The following is a 21,655-nucleotide window of genomic DNA, read 5'->3' as shown; positions in this document are numbered from 1 at the left end:
CGCAGTCCTAAGTGAGGTCATAGGAGAGTGTAAACGAGAAACATTTTTGAAGCTAGAAATACGGACCATAGGATGCACTGACTGGGGCCTGGGGATTTAGCTCAGTGGTAGAGCGCTTGCCTAGCAAGTGCAAGGCCCTGGGTTCAGTCCTCAGCTCCAGGATTAAAAAAAAAAAAAAAGACTGTATTACTTTGCAGTTAGAAACCAGGGTGGAAGCTGACTGTGGTGGCACTTGTCCCTTGGTCCCAGCAGAAGCAGGGGGATCTCTGAGTTTATAGATGAATTCCAGGCCAGTCAGGAGTACACAGCTGAGATTTCATCTTCAAAAAAGATCTTGTAAAACAAAGATACGCCATTCCCTGGGGTGAATTCTAAAACTTATCACTGGACTTCGGGTTAGAAGGAGAAAATCCTCTCTCCCTGGAATACTGATATGGGGAAACCAGAAAGTGCAAATGGAGAGACTCTTACCACATCTGAATATCTGGTGTCACATGCCGTTAGGTGTAACACTCGGGCAAGTTCAAGGCCAGCCCGCACTATCTGGGAAGCTCCTGACGCAGAAAACCCAAAAGAAAACCTATTTCTGCACCTCCGGGCACACCGCAGGCTGGGGACAGGGGACAAAGCTCCCTGGAGGGCTCTGTGCCTAGTATGTGCCAAGTCTGGGTCCAATAAAGATTCTCTCTCTCCTTCATAGGGTCAGCACACACACACACACACACACACACACACACACACACACAAAGCTGGAAAAATGAATTACAATTCACAATGAAAGCTGCCGTGCCCCTCATATATGACACACTAAGTTGTGACGGGAAGGACGAAGAAGAGTCAATCATGGTAAAGTGGCTGTTTGAATGGAGGACCTCCGAAACACACTTAATTTCACTAAGATAACGTAAAGCAAACTTACTGTGAATAGGGTACGTGCTATCTATGCTGCCAAACCCCACAGAGAGCTCCACTTTGACCTATTTCCTTGAGGATAACCTAGAAGTTGACTGTTGGTAGAGCTTCAGAGAAAACAGACTCTCACACACTAGGGAGGGGTAAGTTGATGTTCCTCTAATTACTGTAACTCCGAAGTTTGCTGGTCCCCAATTCATTGTCTCTTCTCATGAAGAAGGGCCATCTACAGCTCTACTCCCTAAAGTACTTCTGCCCCAGGACAAGTTAAATAACTCTGTGTCCAGCAGAAGTGGCTGCCTTAATGGATTCCTTCCAATAAAGACAAGCCAGGGAGAAGGTCCTCGTGGACATGGTAAGATAAACGAAAGGCATTAGCATGATGTCTGAAGAAAGACACAGAATACCAACATGGACGAGCTGGGGGTTACAAGGTGAGGAAACACAGGATGCCCGGGGTGTGGGCATACACAGCTTTTTATACTCAGTAATGTTTTGTCCATGCAGAGAAGAAAAATCACACATCCACAAAACCCTCCGGGCTGTAACCGAGAAGACAGATGGCAAAGGGTGTAAGAATGTAACTTTGTATATCAAAGTATCTGCTCCACCAGAAGGTGTAGGAACGCAACTGTGTAGATTCAACTGTCTGCCTCCACCCGCAACAGTGACCAAGGAGAACCAAGGAGAACGCACTCACCTGTCCAGCTTTTCCTCAGCGTGGACCTTCAGGGCCTGGTAGCGCTGCTCTTCCTGCTTCACTCTGGCTAAGTAATCCTGAGCACACTTTTTCAAGGCTTCTTCATTCTAGGGCAATGTGAAAATTCAAAACAAACACACATGTCTCTTTGTTTCTCTTGCACCATGGGTCACAAGGTTGGGCTTTTTCCTCTATTTTTTTTTCTTTCTCTTTTTGTTTTGCTTTTTTTTTTTTTTAAGAGAAAAGTCTGTTCCATTGGGATGCATTTAATTCATAATCCATGGCAATTTCAACAGCTTATGCAACCCCCACTGAAGAAAGCCTGTATAGGCTCTCCATGTACTAATTTGCATCTATGCAGTGGCCTTGACCTTCCTAATACAGTTTCTTTGTAAGTCCTGCATTAGATGATTGGCCAGGCCTATCCATCTACCATCTATCCTATTTATCTATCTATGAAGCTATCTATGTATCCATCCATCCATCCATCAATCCATCCATCCATCCATCCATCCATCCATCCATCCATCCATCTTCTTTGGTTTGCTTGTTATGCAGCCCAGACTGGCCTGGGCTTTGCAATCCTTCTGCCTCAGCTTCCTGAATGTTAGGCCTACTAGCCCAAGCCACAAGTCATACAGCCTTTCATGCACGAGACCCTGAAGGCCCTGTGTTACACCTGCCAGGAAAGAATTCCGAAACACCTTTGACTGACAGCACACAACTGGATGACCCCGCCTCATTTCTTCTGTACTGTATGGCTCAGGCATTTTTCAGTGAACTAAGATCTCTTCTGCTTTTACTAACACCAAAAGGTTAACGATCAGAAGAACAAGCCAAACAATGCTGAGCCCCACAGAAGAGTCCACCCACCACTTGACACATGGCAAGGAACTGTACCGCAGCACAGAGGACACGGATGGACGCCTACCTTCTTGAACCCTTCTAGCACGCCTTTCAGGTTTTCATATCTTCTGAAGAGATCAGAAAGGGACCTTTCCACAGAGTTCAGGTCAGCCAGAGCCTGCTCCTTCTCCATAGTCAGCTGCTGGAAACTCTTCTGAGAGCTCATGTTTGTCCTCTGCTCGTCTTCTGGAATCACAAGTCAAAGGGAACAATGTTAACACTGACTTGGGTGTGCCAAACAGTGTGCTTGGAAAAGGAGGCATGGTCCAGGTGTCCCCACTCTCAAGAACACACGTCCTGGTGGGAAGATACACACAGTGACAAGTGACAGAGAAACAAGCAGGATGTGGGAGGTGGGGACAACTGCTGCTGTTCTCAGAATGGCCTCTCAGAGAGACTGGAGCAGATACCCAGGAAGAATGGGATGACCAAGGCAGGGAAGGCAGGTGGGGGTGTGGACAGTGGAAAATCTTCTCAGTACTTAAGTGCTAGGAGATCAGAGTACATTTAAGGAAGCTTTGAGCCTTAGAATGGCAATTAAATGAGGCTTTCCGTTCAATTCAGGAGACCTGGTGACTGTTACTATAAACAGCCACTGGGTCTGATTCAAGGAATCAGAGCTCACAGGAAGGTTAACACAGTACATCACACAATGCCAGTAGTAAGCTAAGAATACTGAATTCAAAGCCGGTCAGGGCTATGAGGAAAGTAAGACTCTAAAAAGCTAGCTATCTCTGCCAGGAATCTCGTAGTGATCAAGCAGGAAGGCAGCAGGAGGAATGGGCCCTTCCAGATTCCACAGCTGTGAAAAACAAGTGTTTGCCCATTGTTATGGAGATCTGAGCAGACTCCAGTAGGCTCTAGGGCTCAAGTTCAAAAAATAACAACAACCACAACCACAACAACAACAACAACAACCCCCCAAACAAACAAACTGTCCTGGCTGGTTCTGTATGTCAGCTTGACACAAGCTGGAGTTATCACAGAGAAAGGAGCCTCCCTTCAGGAAATGCCTCCACGAGATCCAGCTGTAAGGCATTTTCTCAATTAGTGGTCAAGGGGGGAGGGCCCAGCCCATTGTGGGTGGCGCCGTCCCTGGGCTGGTGGTCCTGGGTTCTATAAGAAAGCAAGCTGACCAAGTCAGGAGAAGCAAGCCAGTAAGTGACATCCCTCCATGGCCTCTGCATCAGCTCCTGCTTCCTGACCTGCTTGAGTTCCAGCCCTAACTTCCTTTGATGATGAACAGCCATGTGGAAGTGTAAGCTGGATAAACCCTTTCCTCCCCAGCTTGCTTCTTGGTCATGACCTTTGTGCAGGAATAGAAACCCTGACTAAGGCACAAACAAAACCAAAACCCGCCTTCCTCCTCCTTACCGATCATTTGGGCAATGGTCTTTTCATATTCTGCCACAATTTTCCTAAGGAAGAAAAAAATGAAGAAACAGTTTATTACAGATATAATACTAAAACTGGCTTTGTTATCAGAAGAAAGCAACGGTGGCCAGAGAAATGCTGTCTGAAATTCATTAACATATAATAACACATATAGAAACCATTATCTCCACACCACCTCCCTTCTTTGGATTTTCCTCTATATGTAAGGCTTACTAAAGTTCTGGAAGGTTAAATGTTCTTAGCACAAGACAAGAAGAAATGAAATGAAAAAGGCTTTTATGTCTTTGGTGCTAGAAGCAGAACCCTAGTCTTGAGTAAGTGAAGTACATGGTGTTCTGCCCAAGCTACGTCCTGAACTCCAAAAGCTTTCGATGATTTCAGTGCCAGTCTAACCTCATCTCCAAGCCCCACCCCAGCAACAGTCTAACCTCATCTCCAGGACTTCTTCTCGGGTCTCTTCGTATTTCTTCTTCCATTCATTTGCTTCAATCTCTTTCGTGATGATCTAGAGTAGAGTAAAGCTTTGTTTTAACTCTTCAGTGTAGTGGAGACTGAAAAATACATGACCGCAGCTGGCACAGAGTGTTCAGTTCACATTCAGGAATACAGTGCCGTCTCAACGTGTGTATATAATGTTCATGAGCTGCTGGGAAAGCATTCTCAGGACACAGAATGCTGTGAGGGGGCCACCACCAGGTAAGGGTGAACAGCACAGCTCCCTCCATTCAAGTGGTTCTGGAAACTCCTTTGAATATTTTTTTTTTGTCTTTATTCTGAGAGAGAATGAATCCTACAACAGCTTTAAACTTGTGATCTTTCTGCCTCAGCCTTCCAAGTGCTGGGTGGACGTGCCACCATATACAGATGCACATTCTTTTTCTATAGTGACTTCTCAGCGCTTCATAAGAACTGAATTAGAGTTAAGGGGCTCAGGGTGTACCCTACTGTGTGACCATCAGCACAGGGAGATCCTGGAGTCAGAGTGAAGAGGCTCAGGGTGTACCCCACTGTGTGACCATCAGCACAGGAAGATCCTGCTACTCTGACCGGAAACTAGCTTCATATCTGAGACCCTCTTCATGACTGGAGAATTCCCCTACTCCATGTCTCAGTCCTGCTTGTCCTGCACAGGGATGGAAAGGACACCCAGTGCTCTCCTAAGGAGTACAGGTTCTCCCTTCTTCCTAACTGGAACATCTTCTACGTTTGTGCTTATATTAAGGATCTCAAGAATGAAAGATGGGTCTGGAGGAATGGCTCAGAGGTTAAGATCATTGGCTGCTCTTGCAAAGGACCCACAGGACAGCTCACAACTGCTTTAACTCCAGCTTCCGGGATCAGATGGTCCTCCCTCTGGTTTCTGTGGGCACTGGACATACACAAAAAAATAAAAATAAATCTTAAAAAAAAAAAAGAATCTACAGAGGCTGCCCTGTGTGTTTCAGCTGACTAGACAGAGCATTCCTTGGAACTACTACGTGTCACCTCATAGCTTAACTCTTGGGAGAAAGGCACAGCGATTCTTCTCACCAACAAGACTCTGTTTCTTCTGAACACAGTTCCCAACTGGACTACCTGACATCCCCAATCACCAGCGCAACACATTATTTCAGAAAGCTTTGAAAGCCTTCTGAAGTGCTTCCCAGCTTATATTGTACGGCAAAATAAAAATTATTTCTTAAAACAACATGGAATCTTGAATGCCAAACCCAAATGCCAAAGCCAGAACAGAAATAAGGTAGATGAGGAAGGCAGCCATCCAACAATGGATCGTTGTTAACACTTGGAATTGAGGCTCTTCAGGACCACAGAACAGAAATTGGGGTGCTGACCTCCTTAAAGGGTATGTGGGAATCCTATTGCTAAATGCCCACAATTCTTAGGCATGGGCACACATGGCAAAGCAGGGGGTAGAGAAGTGCATGGGTCTTAACAAACACCTCAGCACGTCAGCTTGCTGAACACCGGCACCATTGCTGAAGTCTACAGGGAGCCCTTTATGTGAGCCACACAGGCCAGAGAATGGGAACCTGCAGGCTGAGGTGAAGCAGAGATGGGACCTTCTGTAGACAGAAAAGGAACTTTACCTCTTCTCTGATCAATGTAAGCACAGCAGTCTTGTCTGCTTCACTGAGGCAGATCCCATCCAGAGGGCTCTCACCTCCACAGGCCACAGACACGGGGGCCTTTTCTGAAGAGGTCTCCAGCAGTCCCTGCAGGACGGAGGTTGTATGTAACATGGTCAGTCAACTACTTAACTCTAAATGGCCCTCAGAAACATCCTTACCAATGAAAAGATCAAACCCTTGAAAAAAATGTGCTTGCAGAAGAAACAGGGAAAGGGAAGCTTTAAATAAGCAATCCAGTTCTTACTAATGAAAGCAATGCTAATGACTACTGGGGTGAGATTATGTTGGAGGAACAGATTCCTTAGGGAGGCTCTCTTCTTATGGAAAGGAAGAATGTACTTGTCAAGTGGTCAGTTACCAGAGAATCCCAGACATAAAGGAAGCATACTTCAATGCCTCATTTTTCTCATGTTTTCTGGGGATGTATCCCATGCAAATAATTTTTCAAGAACATTGATAACCCTTCCACTCACATGAGATGCCTTGTGTGGATCTGTTCAACTATTTTTGGCAACGATTCTAATGTGCATTACCAACTTCCATGCCTAAATAGGCAGACATGGCAAATCTATCTGATATTTGGTGGGCAGTGGTGATCCATGCTTTTAATCCCAACACTCAGAAAGCAGAGGCAGGTGGATCTCTTGAATTTACAGTCAGCCTGGTCTACAGAGCAAGGTCTGGGATAGCCAGGGCTACACAGATCAACCCTGTCTCAAAAAATATAAAAAAGGAAAACAGAAAAGTCTTCATATCAACTTTGGGCTTCCATAGGCATATGTATACATATGTATGTGCATCCACACACATGTAAGCACATACACTCACATGCACACATATATACACACACAAAAAGGAGACCAAAAATAATAACTGGCCATCACTCTTAAAAACTGTTGAAGTTAGTCAAGCATGGTAGCACATGCCTTTAACCCCATAATTGGGAAGCAGAAGCAGGAGGATCTCTGAGTTCAAAGCCAGCTTGGTCTACACAGCAAACTCCAGGACAGTGAGGGTTGCCCAGAAAAACCCTGTCTCAAGTAAAAAGCAAAATGTTGAGGTCTCTGTAGACACAGAATGAGGAACCATCATGGATTAAGTGAGGGCTTGAGTTGGAGCTGGTACCAGAAAAGGGAGATTAGGTGGGCAATGCTAAAACTTAACTTTGGATTACAGATGGCTCTCTAGGAGGGTTCAGCCTTTTTGGAAGTAGTATGTCACTACAGGCGGGCTTGAGACTTCAAGAGTTTCCTGATATCCTCAGTGAACTCTCTGTTTCCAGCTTGTGAACTCTAGCTAGGGGCTCTGCTCTATCCTCAAGAACAGTACCCCACCACCTCTGTTCCACTATCCTAGACTCTGGGACTGTAAACCCCAGATGAGCCCTTTTCCCTATAGGTTGCCCTATTTGTGGTGTTTAATCCCAGTGATGGACATGTGACCTAAAACACTTGCGCTAGAATCTTGGACGGTTTTGAACTTGGAGCCATTCTTCCCACCTCAGCCTCCCGAATACATATATATGTATCCCCAAAACTAGATAAGACTGATGAAGCTAAAAAGTGCATGCTGAAAGGGACCAGATATAGGTCTCTCCTGAGAGACACAACCAGAGCATGTCAAATACAGAGGTGAATGCTAGCAGCAAACCACTGACCTGAGAACGGGACCCCCTTTGGGGGAATTAGAGAAAGGATTGAAAGAGCTGAAGGGGCTTGCAACCCTATAAGAACAACAATGCCAATCAACCAGAGCTTCCAGGGACTAAACCACTACCCAAAGACTATACATGGACTGACCCAGGGCTCCAACTGCATATGTAGCACAGAATAGCCTTGTTGGGATACCAGTGGAAGGGGAAGTCCTTAGTTGGAACCCCAGTGCAGGGGAATGTGGGGGGGAGGGTAAGGGGATGGGGGAGGGAACACCCATATGGGGGAGGGGGAGGGTATAGGGAGCTTATGGACAGGAAACTGGGGAAGGGAATAACACCTGAAATATAAATAAAGAAATATATCCAATAAAAAATATTAAAAAGAAACCGCATATAACATATATGCATATATGAGTGGGCATGTGTACTGCGGTGCGCATACAGAGGTCAGAAGACAACTGTGTGGAGTTCATGTTCTCCTTCCGTCTTTACGTGGGTTTTGGGGAGTGAACTCTGGTGGCCAGACTCCAGCAGCTGGTGCTTTGCCTGTGGAGCCATCGAGGCAGCCGTATACTTCTTCCTCTCCTCATCACCTACTATTAGCTAGAATTGATTAAATGACCATGGGCTCCAATCACGGAAAGAAACCCAGGCTACCCCCACCCTCCGTGTTTGGCAACTTACATGCACAGTCAGCTCCTCCTCCTCCATCTTCTGGTATGCCTCCTTTTCTACGCCTGAAACATACACGGTCATTTTTACACTTAGCCCAAGGAGCAGGTCCCTTCGTTCCTGGTGAAGACTAGGCAACTCCAGTGCAGACCCAGAATGCCCGGACACAGAACCTCAAGATATCTAGGAAGTGTCCTGGCATTCTCTCTTTTGAGTTCTTGTTTGCTACTAAAAGTCCACAAGAAGGCAAGCTTGCAAGTGCTGGCCATGAGCTGTCCACCCACAGGCAGAAGGAATGGCCACTCTGCCCTCTTGTGTCCACTGGAGGTTTAGCATGTGAGCTGTTACCCAACCCGGCTGATAGTCTGAGAACATTTAAATTCTGCCCTCACACTACAACTAACGTAGCAAATAAAATAAGCCTGAAAACCAAGTTCCTTACTTCCTTCCCATCTTTCTAACTGGTTTCCTGGGGTTGGGAGAAAGGACACGACACAGCTGGAGAGGACACTACATCAATGAAGAAATTTAAAAAAAAAAAAAAGCACATAAGAAAAGCTAAACATCTCTTTATTGCAATATTTAAGCACTATTTCAGCCAATATTTACTTAAAACACTACCGGAGTGTCACAACGATTCATAAATCTGTTTTACTTTAAACAAGTCTTGTGTAAACCCTTCTTCTTCACAAGCTGTCTGTCTCAGGCATCAGATACAGCACAGAAATGAACCCAGCACAGGCAAGAGGCTGCGGGGAGTGACCCGCTCCAGAGTCTGACTTTCTACCCTCTTTCCTGGGTTAGCAGCAGGTCAGGAGTTCTATGTTTCTATATACAGAGTCTGACAGATTAAACTGTTACTTATGAAGAGTCAAATCTTCAACACTGTTTTCTGCCTAGCCCACAATTCTAAACTTTCAGTGAGCAAAGTTTAGAAGCACACGTGTGAAGGATTTCACAGATACTGATCAGTCACTAACTGAAGCAGCAGAAGCTGGTATAAAGGTGTGGGCTCCCGCTTCGACAGGCCTGACAATATTGGGGGGTTTGGAGGAATGTGGAAGACTGTGGTACTTTGGCCTAGGAAAGTGGCTGAACACTGTAAAGGGGGCTTAAAAGGCCAGTCTAATAGGAGCTTGGAAGACAACAGTGTCGGGAGCAATGTGGACTCTACAGGGAAGCCTGACTCACAAGGCTTCTGAGGGAACAGTATATAGCAGCTGGCCTAGAGACCACGCTTGTCACAGTTAGACAAAGAACACGGTTGCTTTTACCCTTGTAAAAATCTGCCTGAGGCCAAACTGACGCGTTCTGGATTAGTCTCAGTGGCAGAGACTTCGGGACAGCCTAACACTGACTACGCCACATGGTTATTAGTGGCCTCTCTTAGGCAGATCTATGATAATCAGAGAAAAGTGAGGCAAAAAGGATACGAAGTGTAGAGTTTGGGGAGAAAACGGACATCAGGAAATTTAATGCTAGAGCCATGGTTTGTGTGAGATTAGGAGAAGTGGAACGAAGCCCCTTTTACCCTGAGAGCCGACTAATCCTGCATCCCCAAAACCCCTAAGGTGTTATCTGTTTCTGAAAGGCACCAGTAAATCAAAGCTTATGCTAATGTAATTTGTTCAAGGAGGGAGCCGGGTGCCATTCCAAGCAAGCAGTAGCACTAGCACCAACAGCCACAGGGTTCTGGCTTTGGACTCATGAAGAATACAGGAGTAAAGGGCTGTGCAATCTTCCTCAGGGGTTAGGGAAAGCCACTGAGGTCAGCAGTGTGGCTGACCCACTAAGAAATCTCTGCATGGAGGCCCTGAGAGGCCACCATGAGAAGCTGTCAAAGTGAGGCCTGGATTGAGCTGGAGACCTCAGGATGCTGCAGATGCCTCGTTTTGGGTGTGTCCTATATGCAGGGGGGGAAGCTGCAGACAGAGAAGGGAACCCCCAAGAAGTGTGTTGCAAGAGAAGAGCCATCAGAACCCTCTGCCATGGGACACAGAAATACAGCCTGGAGTTTGCTATTTGCTCACCGTGTCTTCCTCCCTTTTGGAATGGTGATTTATATTCTGTGCACTGTGTACTAGAAGTGTGTAACTTGTTCTTTGAATTCACAGTGAGTTACAATGAAGAAATTGCCTTGAGTCTCAGAAGACACTTTAAATGATCTTGAGACTGAAAGCCTATGGGGACTTTTGAAGTTGAACTAGATGTATTTCTGCATTATGACATGGCTACAAGCCTTTGGGCGCCAGAGAGGAATGGGGAAAGTCAGTAAGAATGACTCCTGTGGCTCATATATTTGAATACCTGGCTCCCAGCTGACGGAACTGTTTGGGAAGGGTTAGGAGGCGTGGCCTTGCTGGGGGAGGCATGCTACTAGGTTCTGACTTTCATTGAGGTTTCAGAAATCCAGCCATGGCTAGTCAGTTCCTTCTCTCCCAGCCTGTATGTGATTGTCAACAAATAAACTCTCAGCTACTTTTCCAGGGCCGTGCCTGCTGCCATGCTCCCCACCATGACATGGCAGTCATGGACTTAAACGCTCTGGAACCGTGAGCCCCCAAATATAAAAGGAAAATGCTTTCTTTTATAAGTTGTCTTGGTTGTAGTGTTTTGTCATGGCAAAAGTAAAGCAGCTAAGACACCGGGTGTGGTGACATAAGCCCCAAGTCCCAGTACTTGGGAAGCACAGGCTTGGGGATTACTACACATCTGAGACCAGTCTGATCTACATGAGTGTTCTAGGCCAGCCAGGGCTATAAAGCTAGTCTCAAAATAATAATAATGATAATGATAATGATAATAATAATAATAATAATAATAATAATAATAATAATAAGAAGAAGAAGAAGAAGAAGAAGAAGAAGAAGAAGAAGAAGAAGAAGAAGTAGTTTCAGTTAGTGTGCCCTAAAAAAAAGTCAAGACCAAACCATATACTTTTCTATTTGGCTTTCGCTTTAAAAGGTTCTCGTACTCTGTCAAACTTACTTTAATGAGGTCATGATGAGACATATCTACAAACGCTCCACTGCCAGAGGCAGGAGGATTCTGAACTCAAGGCTACCCTGGGCTATACTGCAAGTCCAGCTCAATAAAACCAAGGGTCTGGGATATAGCCAGGTGGCAGAGTGCTTGCCTGGCAACACAAAATTCCCGGGTTCAAATCCCAGCAGTGCAGAGACACACTCAAACAAAAAGAACGTTAAATAAATCTGTGTTTTCCTCTCAGTCTCACTTTGGCTACACAAATCTCAGTTGAGAACCTTGGGAAAACTGGACAGAGACGCCAGTTTCTCCTCATCAGGTGGCCTGATCAATGTACTCGGCCACACAGCTTCTCTGAAGGATGGCAGAGAGTGAGCGACAGGCAGAGCATTGAGAGTTAGGCCAACAGAGGCGGTGAGCACTACAACCTCCATGGCTGGAAGCTAAACAACGAGCAGAGCAGTCCCAGAAGGCCACATGAAGGACATGTTCATAGGCCACAGCACTCTAAGGTTGACTGGACTGACACAAAACAATAAATTCAAAGGCATCCCCTGGACACCTTCCACCGTCCCCCCTAGGAGGACTAGGACTGTAGAAAGCACTTCTGTATCTCTTACAGTGAAAGGACAGATCTGCGGCTAACCGTCCCTCAGGTGACTTCCAGCACACCTGTGCTTCTGTACCTGCTCCGTGAGATGGACCTCACGGCTTACAGTAGAGACGGGGCCGCTGAACATTCAGAGTGCTCTGCGTCTTCCCCTGGCTCACCTTTCACTTCAGCCCCGGCTGACTTCTGACTACACGACGTGGACGCCAGCTTCTCCTCATCGGTGGCGTGCCCGTCCCGATTAGGAATGTCTGCAATCTGTGAGATCACGGCTCCTTCATCCTGGGAAACATGAGAGAGGAGATTGTTCTTCAGAAGGGCAGTCGTGGCGCCCGGTGACACTTTTGGAATGAACACTCGTAGCTGTGATTGCACAAGGGTATTTCAGGGTTTGCCACAAAACTGGGAGAAAGCTTTAGTCCTTCAGATGGGAAATGCTATTGTCTCTAGAACTTTGTTTGTGTGGTGTGGGCCTGAAATTTTAAAAGTTGAGCTTTTCTAGCCTAAATATGACAGCAAGCACTTCGAGAGGTCCGAGACAGAGAGTCTCCAAGTTTCCTTAAGTATATTCCTCCTTAGCTCAAGTACATAAGATAATGACCAGTTATCTTTCCGGGACCATACTGGAATGATCATAAATGATTCTCATTAATACCTGGCATTCTATTCTAAATACCGAGCTTGTTTAATGTGACTTACCCCAGTGACATGATAACCTAGGACCCATCTTAAAACTGCACAAACACGCTCCTTAGTAGTCATGAATTTATAGAACTTTCTTCCTCTGAATCTGTATTTCCACTCTATTTCTATCAAGAACTTATCCCATGGGGCTGGGGGTGGGTAACATCAAAACACGGTGTACACATAGAAATCGTCAAGAACAGACAAAACGTTGTTTAAAAAGAAGTTATTAGCTGGCTCTCGCCCATCCAGCCAGGCTGGCTGACCAGCAAGCCCCAGGGATGCCCCTGCTTCCACCTCCCCCGCCCTGGGTGACAGCGATCGCTGCTGCTCCTGGCTGTTCACATCAGTGGTGGGGACTGGACTCAAGCCCTCAGGCCCGCAGAGCAAGCTGTTTACCAACAAAGCCCCAGCCCTGAAAGTCTTCTTTCCCTTAAGGTCTCTTCTCTGCTTAAAAAACTACTTTCACTGTGAGTCTCTGAAGGTTATTGTTGTCCTGTCAGGTTATCACTGTCACTACTAATGCATGCATTATTCTTACACTATTGTTAGGATTTACAAGAATTATCAGAGACGGGGGGGGGGGGGGGGGGGACGGGACGGGACAGCAAGGTGACCAGCAGGTACGTTTGCCTCCAAGGAGGCTCAATTCCCAGTACTCACATGGTGGGATGAGAGAGTCTACGTCCTCTAAGTAGTTCCCTGACTTCTACGTACACCCCCCCCCACACACACACAAAATAAGTAAGTGTAGTTAGCATGCTTTTGAATATACACAAAAGCACATTTTATTGAACTAATTCATCTCTGAAGCTTCACAGAAGCTCTAAAGCTTCTGGGTTTGGTTTTGAGACAGGATCTACTATGTAACCCTGGCTGGCCTGACACTCACAAAGTAAGATCAGGCTAGCCTCAGACTCATCTGTATCTACCCGCCCCTGTCTCCAAGGTGCTGAGGTTAAAGCCACGTGTCTCACACCTGTTTTTCGTTCGTCTGTTCTAGAAAACTGAAAGTAAATGTCTCAAGTTTGCGCTACCTGATTTGGCAAAATTTGAGGAAAGTTTTTTTTTTTCCTTTCATGTACTTGTAACAGTCGGAAAAAGAATTCCAATTGCAAATTCCCTCCGCTCCATTTAAAGCCTCTTACACCGAGCTGTTGGCACACAGGCGCAAGATAAAGTAAACTTAACTATGCAGCGTGTTTCTGTAATTGTGGCTACGCCGAAATAAAGTCCGAGGACATAAAAAGGCTGCATCTCAGTCAGACCTGTATGCTCTGGTTTTAGGGGTTTTACTTGTCTCACAATCACTCCATATATTCACCTGAGTATGTGTATCGTAGATCACTCGGTGAAATAAGGTTTAATTATCTTTAAAGTGTCGTGTTAGTTCCTGGACTCCATCTTTCTAGTTATAACCAGAAGGCAGCCATACAGGCCATAGTAAGCTCTACTGCTGACCATAACCCAGGGGAGGCAGGGGGCAGCCTGTGCTGAGCGCGGCTCTCTACTCTGACCCCTCTCCAGGATCAACGCTCCCTTCGGGGTCATTCTCAGGTTCTCCATTTTGGGGAAGGCAACAAATCAGAAGTCCACCTGAAGTTTAAGATAAAAATAAAACAGAGCTACCCGGTTATCAGTCAGCTACCTACACTGAACCTATACTAATATTTCACACCACCTCTGGTGACCTGGAGAACTGCACGCTGCTGATACAATAGGATTAAGGCTATTTTCCCCCAACTGAAGAAAAGGTCATTGCTGGGGGGAGGGGTGTTGGAGGGGGGATCTATACGTTTGTATAATTGTAATTTTTTTTTATTTTATGTACACTGGAGTTTTCCTTAAATGTATGTCTGTGTGAAGGTGTTGATCCCCTGGAATGGGATTTACAGACACTTGTGAGCTGCCATGTGGGTGCTGGGCATTGAATTTGTCCTCCATTAGAGTAGCATGTGCTTTTAGCCCATAGGCCACCTCTCCAGTCCCCACATTATCTTTTCTGTCAGGGTCTTCCTGGACAAGTCTAGGACACTGAGAGTCTACTAACCGGGCTCGTTGAGGCAGAGGGCCTGGACATCCCCCCGGGACAAAACCCATTCTGGCAAGCAGCACAGACTTACCTGAGAACAAGCGTCCAAATCAAGAGACTGAGTTTCGTATTTCTTCACCTTGCAGCCACTCCTAGAAATGAGAGGAACAGACAGGAGGTTTGGAATCCTGATGGCAGCTCTCTGGATATGAGGTGGAGCACAGCACAGGGTGTGGGAGAGAAGCCAAAGCGCACAGCACACGATCATACACTGGCACGGAGAGCCGTGGAGATAAGCGTACCCACAGCCCGACCCATTCTCTGGCAAGACCACCCCATTCGGTTCTATGGATTGCCAGATACCAGAACTCTGAACCCCACGCGCTCAATTACACAGTACAAAACAAAACAAAACAAAACAAAACCAAAAAACAAAGTTTCAGAGACTCTAAGCACCTCTGAGAACTGCTGCCTGGGCAGCCAGCGACATTTGGTTATGATCTTTACTTGGTTTTGACGGTCACCAGAAAAATCACCACGCTGGCCCAGATTCTTTGAAAAGTCTTTATTGCACTAGAAACCACCGGACTCTCCAATGGCAGCTGCAGTCTAGACCTGCAGCTTACAGAAAGGAACTATGGCCAAGAGAGAGTATCAGGGAAAAAAGGAAACAAACTGTTACTTCATAGTAAAGTGGAAAAAGGAAAAGAACCCTGCGTTGTACAATGCCCAGAACTTTAGACAACTTGGCCATCTGTTATTTTTAGATTGGTACATAATCTGTGATCACAAAGTTATTACAGAATCTCTTAGGTTTGAGTGAACTTAAAATATTGGGGGGGGGGGGGGACCCATACCATTCTGACCAAAAAAAAAAAAAAAAACCCACCACCAACAAAAAAAAACCAAACGCTATATTATAGCCATTTCCAATTTGTTTTTCTTTCATGGAAAAACAAAAACAAAGACAATATAAATTAGCAGAGTGTACAGGGTCACTAATTCATAGTCTTCCTTCCCTAATGTTCTAAGTGCAACCAAACTTAAGTTTTCTTGGTAAAGTTTATTACCTGCTCTAAGACAGCAGTATCATCCTACCAAAAAATAAAAAAAAAAAATTTAATTATTCCCAACATTAATTAGCAAAGCGGTCCATCAATCACTGCCACACGACTGGAGCCAAGCCAGCTTTTGGTTCAAAGTACCACGTGACACATGCTCAGTAAGCCGGGGGCGCACGCTTTTTGCACCCGAGGTGGAAAAAGCAATCTCCACTCCTTGAGTTACAGACGATTGCAAGGCTAAGCTGACTAAGATGAGGCAAACAAAATGCAAGAAAGTTATCAGAGGGTCAAACAGAAGCCAGCATGCAGGGGTCGTGGGGGCAGCTGGGAAGAGACGGACGACCGCCGACAGTCCCGGGGACAGACAGAACCTTCAACACAAGTACTTACAACAGAAAACAGAGAAATTTCACTTGCTCAGAGGTCCTGATGCCATCAACAAAATTAGAGACAGGAAAGAGACAGACAGATGGAAGAAAGCCATGTGAAACTAGAACGTTCATCTTTCGTCTAGTAGATGTAAAAGTTGCATAGTTCTTGATATCGTGTATACAAATTAAAGATATCACACTCAAGCCGGCAGAATGGTGGCGTACACCTTTAAGTCCAGCACTCTGCAGGCAGAGCTCTGGGAGTCCAAGGCCAGGCTGACCTTACAAAGCCAGTTCTGGGTCAGCTACAAGTGAGGCCTTGCTTCAAAACAGACAGACAAAATGCCAAAGAGAGAGAATACTAAAAAAATTAAAAATGATATTCATGAACGTTAGTCCTGGCCAGTGAATGGTAAGTGTAACGAGAGCTCAGCATTAATGAAGGGGAGGTTAATACAGACACTGAGAAACGTTTTATGTCCGGATTTATAGACTGACAAGTAACCGCCCATGCGTGGGGGTAACTGTACAGCACAGTGTGTCTCTACTGAGCATACTCCAGCTAACCGTCCCAGACCAGGTCAGGGGCAAAGAAACACGGCTGAAAAGACACCCGACTCCGCCGTGGGCGACACGGAGGTGAGTCAAGGCGAGGATCAAACGCTACCCTGCATTTCACACAGTGAGACTCTGCTTCAACACAAGTTCAAAATGATTTCATATCATTTATATTATTTGGCCTGCAGAGTCCTAACCGGACTGTATCGTCTCTATTTCAACTCATCTTTTTTATCATTCCCAGAAACTGTCTGTCTGTCTGTCCACTGTGGCTGTTAACCCAGCTATGCTTCAGTCTTCACAAAAGTGAGGGGGCTCCATGCTCCAAACCCCACCAACGCACAAGTGCTTCGGGGCTCTTTTCTTTCAAGAAAATAGGTTTAATCGGGTGCAAAAAAAAAAAATTGTCATTAATGTGGGTGATCTATTAGATCAAGAAATTATTCCGTAAAAATGGAACAGTAGAGAATGCCACCAGATGAGGACGGCAGGGCTCAAACGTGGGCATTCTCTGGTTCTAGATATAAAATACAGTCCATCTCTCCGTCCTGCACCCAGATCTAACCTTACAGAAAAGCACCAGCTTCACAGCCTCAGCCTCTGCTCTGGCAGGCAACTAAGAGATGAAGAACCAGGACATGACCAAAATGCCCCACCCCGAGCGCTACTGAACCTTAAAAGCCAAGAGAGGGCTGTACAGAACAGTCGGTGGAGGTTTTCAGAGCCCGTTCACTGCTCACATGCAATCCCAGGGCAGAATGGACGGGAAACGCTCCTGTCACGTTATTCACGTTAAACATACTGGTGACACTCAGAACTGATTCCTGTATGGCTTGACTTTCTTTACTGGTCTTGAAATTGGTATTTCTATTCTTTGAACCCCTGGTCTAATTTACCATCTCTGGGGGTTTTAAGACACAGGGATGGGGACAGTATTTCCCAGGGCTGGAGAGACGGCTCAGCAGTTCAGGGCACTGGCTGCTTTTCCAGAGGACCCAGGTTGGTTTCCACATGGATATTTACAATGGTCTGTAACTCCAGTTCCCAGGGGATCAGATGTCCCCTTCTGCCCTCTGAGGTACCAGGCATCAAAGTGGTACATGGGTATGCATGCATGCAGGCAAAACACCCGGATTTCTCTAGTCAATCTAAGGACAGCCATGAATACACTTCCTTTCAGCATTTTAACCCACCTATCCAATTTTTCACAAGATGTCACAGAGTTATAAACAGGTATTATAGCTATCTTTTATACTATTTTGAGATTCCTAATAATTTAATCTTGGGTCGCAATTTAAAACCTGACATGGGATATGGCTGGAACAACTAAACAAAAAGTTCATTCAGGTTTCCCAGGAGAAGCTGGGGATAGAAGGAACACCCAACAAGTTTACCAGGGTTTAACTGACCATTTAGAAACTCTCGATCGATTCTCATCTCGGAAATTTACCAATGAACTAGAAACGCACAAAGAAGCAAGAATTTACATCACCACCAACAACGCAAATCACAACTTTCTGTTCTCTAAGGTGTTCTGCGTCATTCCCAACATGGTTCACCCTGCACAGGTAATCCCGGAACGCATAGATGGTAACCAGCCCTGAAACCTGAATTCATTCTGTATAAAATGTGATTCATGATAAGGATTTCTAAAAAGCTCAAATCTTGATTTATTTTAAGCATTTTTTTTAAAGTACCTAGGGTATGGGGAGATGACCTAAATACGTCAAGGTTTCAGAAATAAGGCAGAGAAATCAACTGATTTCTGAGGCTTCCTCTGCACAGAAGAGTTAGGCAGAGGAGTAAAGGCTACGGTGTAAAATGCCCTACTGTGTCTCAAACATTTATGAGTGTAATTCACGGACACCAGACGTAGCCGCTGAATTCCCAGAGAACAATCCAGAGCACACACCCAGCGCCCAGTGTCACTCACGTACGTTATTAAACGCGACTGTGCCTTCTTGGGTGAGTCTAAGATTTCATTAACATGATTACCAGTGGCAGAGCAAAAGCCGCTGCCTGTCAAAGCTGTCGCCGGCTTACAGGGGTCCCCGGATTCATCGGCGTTAACGTTATCTGGGTCAAGGTGGTAGGAACCTTTGGAGGAGACGGGCGGGGAGCTCTGCAAAATGGGGCAGCTCCCGAAGGAATTAAAGTTAGGACGACCCCATTTACTTGGGTCTAACTTGGGAGACGTCTGGGCGAGGGAGGCATCTTCAATGGTTGGGTCTGTGAGCTGCTCAACACCTACTGGCTTACTGGAGCCATCTTTTCGTATATTGGGTGCCAGTTTGTGGCTGGGTTTCCTGCCAGGCTGCTTCGGAAGGGCACTCCTGGTCTCGACACTCCGCCCGTCTTCTGTAAAATCATCAAGTTTGAGAGGTGAGGCCCTGGACCCCTCCTGCAGATCAACCCCCGAGTCACCGGCGCTGTTACAGTGAATGCTAGCAGCTTCTTTAAGGTTAAGGGGAGATTTGTGGGCCCTCAAGCCTCTCAGCAAACTAGGATTCGAGTTCTTATCAGACTCCTCAGGAATCCACGGGGAGGAAGCCTTAGGGAGAAGTGAACCCTCCATCAACATTTCGGGTTCAAAGGTGTTGTCCCCAGCTGTCTTCTTCCTCAGGGAGACAGGCTTGGGCTTTCTTAGCCTGCTTCTGCTGGGCACAGGCTCTGGGCAGGGGCCTCCAGTCTTCAGATTGACTTCTGTAAAAGCCTCCAATGTAACCCCCATGCCTCTGTCCATCATTGGCTGGTCCTGAGTGGCTTCGGGTGTGGTGGAAGGCAAGGCCTTGCCTGGGAGCACAGGGACACAGCCATGAGCAGCAGGGTCATCTGTGCAGTCCCTGGTTTCTATGGAAAACGGCCTCACTACTGAGATCTTGCTAACATCATGTTCCGCCTTCCCTCTGACATCCTTGACTGAGTAAGAATCGATAGTGGCCTGTGGCGCTTCATTTCCTGAAGATCTAGAACACGCATCAGGCGAGCATTTTTCAATTAATTCTGCTACCGGCTGTTCATCGGCTTCTCGTGATTCTAAAAAGAGAAGAAGAAAACTCTATTAAAGAACTCTTTCGGGGTTGGGGATTTAGCTCAGTGGTAGAGCACCTGCCTAGCAAGTGCAAGGCCCTGAGTTCGGTCCTCAGCTCCGGGGGGTTGGGGGGGGGAGGCTGGAGATGTAGCTCAGTCCTTAAGAGCATGGACTGCTCTTCCAGAGGTCCTGAGTTCAAATCCCACCAACCACATGGTGGCTCACAACCATCTGTAATGAGAGCTGAGGCCCTCTTTTGGTGTGTCTGAAGACAGCTACAGTGCACTCATATATAATAAATAAATAAATCTTTAAAAAAAAAAAAGAACTCTTTCCCCCTTTTGTAGAGAGTCTGTACTGTGTGACTCTGGCTCAAGAAGCAGCCACAATTTCTTCTCCTTTTAGCTCAGCCATGACGGCCTAAAGGGCTCCACACCCTAGCGTGATTTGTCCTTGCTAGTCTAGTACCGCAGTGCTGAGCGAAGGGAACCAATGCTCTGCTGCAGACTGTCCCGTGTGATGCTCGCCCCCTGTAGAATCCACACACTGCAGCTCAGCTGAAAGGCTGCTCACAAACACCAGGCCAGACGTCAGAATGTTTCAATGAGCAGAACTGAATCTGGGAAAGTTAAGGTCACAGCTTCTGCCTGCTCTTGGGAACCCTAGTTCCTCCTGGGCTGCCTTACCCAGCTCTGATAAGACCAGGTTTTGTACCCGGTCTTCTGGCAACTTGGTATGCTCCCATGAGTGTCTGTATGAGGGAGTCAGGGCCCCTGGAACTGTAGTTACAGAAAGCTGTGAGCTGTCACATGGGTGCTGGGAGTTGAACCCAGGTCCTCTGCAAGAGGAGCCAGTGTTCTTAACCACTGAACCAACTCTCCAGCCCCCTGGTAATCATAGTTTTACAAATGTGGGATGTTAGGGCTGCAGTTCATCCAGAGAGCACCCACTTATAATCCACAAGCTCTGGGTTCAGTCTCCAGCATGAGGAATCAAAGAAAAGGAGAAAGTAAACCAAGTGGATTTTTCTTGTTTTCAGTCATGAAGTTGTAAATCTGTCCTGCCTGCCATTCCCAGACCCTTGCTCTGACACACTCCCTGGGTGCCCAGCCCTAACACCCCAGTCCTCCAAGTTCCTTCATAACCCCAGGAAAGCTGTGGTTTAGGCTGACAGGAAAGGAGCCAGGAGCTGAGCAGCCCTTTGCCCTTCAGTCTGTGACTTCTGGAGTTCTTTCCTTTGCTACCCAACCACTATCACTATCAATCCCTCTCAGAAGTCACATGACTTTGCATCTTGTCTCCCCCCCTCCTCCACCCCCTTATTCCCGCTGGCCTTTCTCATCCATGGAAATGGACCAGAGAGCTTGGTGTGAGATAGCTGACCCCACATGCTGTTTTCGGCTGTTACCCACGTGCAGACTAGTAGTCATGTTGGTTAGGAACTGAAAACTCTAATGTTGGATGTCACGCAGAGCTGTACTGTAAAGTCTGTGGTCCAGCTTCCACTTCCAGCCTGCAGATAGCAAAGGAGTCCAGCCAAAGAACACCCTCCCGGTCAGTCGGTCATACCTTGGCCTGCTCAGGGTGGGTGCCAAGTCCATAGACTTGAACATTCCTTTATCAAGGCACTGTGGGACCCACTTCAGTATCAGCACCAGCAAAAAGTCTGGAACTAGGTACTAATTTAGTTTTGATTAAACCTGCTTCAGATGCTGTACGAATTATAGAAAGAGACAAAAACCTAACATTAAAAAATTACCAGCCAGGCATGGTAGTGCACACCTATAAGGTCTGGTCTACAGAGTGAGTTCCAAGACAGCCAGGGCTACACAGAGAAACCCTGTCTCAGGGGAAAAAGAGAAAAATAAATTACCTTCTCAACTTGAAAGGGATCTAGTGACGCATTATTTGCACTTGCGCCACCAGTTGGCAAGCGTCCCGATCCCAACGGC

The 21,655-nt window shown here is 46.3% G+C and overlaps 2 protein-coding genes across 10 annotated transcripts in view; both read right to left on the bottom strand.

Annotated features, from left to right (window-relative positions):
* Erich1 (glutamate-rich 1) overlaps nucleotides 1-21,655 on the bottom strand; it is a gene marked incomplete at its 5' end in the record, with an annotated part of 52,793,804 nt that overhangs the window by 8,726,689 nt on the left and 44,045,460 nt on the right.
* Tacc1 (transforming, acidic coiled-coil containing protein 1) overlaps nucleotides 1-21,655 on the bottom strand; it is an 83,348-nt gene that overhangs the window by 7,749 nt on the left and 53,944 nt on the right. For 4 of the 10 annotated variants that reach the window (XM_087588398.1, XM_087588400.1, XM_087588402.1 and 1 more), the window contains 9 exons: nucleotides 18,610-19,708; nucleotides 14,771-14,831; nucleotides 12,125-12,245; nucleotides 8,381-8,433; nucleotides 6,001-6,126; nucleotides 4,342-4,418; nucleotides 3,893-3,936; nucleotides 2,544-2,704; nucleotides 1,613-1,719 (listed from right to left, as the gene is read on the bottom strand). In XM_087588398.1, coding sequence (XP_087444524.1) covers nucleotides 1,613-1,719; nucleotides 2,544-2,704; nucleotides 3,893-3,936; nucleotides 4,342-4,418; nucleotides 6,001-6,126; nucleotides 8,381-8,433; nucleotides 12,125-12,245; nucleotides 14,771-14,831; nucleotides 18,610-19,708 — 1,849 coding nt within the window. Of the gene's footprint in view, nucleotides 1-1,612; nucleotides 1,720-2,543; nucleotides 2,705-3,892; nucleotides 3,937-4,341; nucleotides 4,419-6,000; nucleotides 6,127-8,380; nucleotides 8,434-12,124; nucleotides 12,246-14,770; nucleotides 14,832-16,133; nucleotides 16,170-18,609; nucleotides 19,709-21,655 lie in introns of all 10 variants that reach the window. The other 6 variants (XM_087588397.1, XM_087588399.1, XM_087588401.1 and 3 more) reach the window with 2 other exon arrangements.

This window comes from Rattus norvegicus, chromosome 16 (genome assembly GCF_021556685.1).
Source record: "Rattus norvegicus strain SHRSP/BbbUtx chromosome 16, alternate assembly SHRSP_T2T, whole genome shotgun sequence".
In the NCBI taxonomy this organism is placed as follows: domain Eukaryota; kingdom Metazoa; phylum Chordata; class Mammalia; order Rodentia; family Muridae; genus Rattus; species Rattus norvegicus.
Note: the sequence above shows the minus strand (reverse complement) of the source record. Positions and strands in the feature narration are given on the sequence as shown.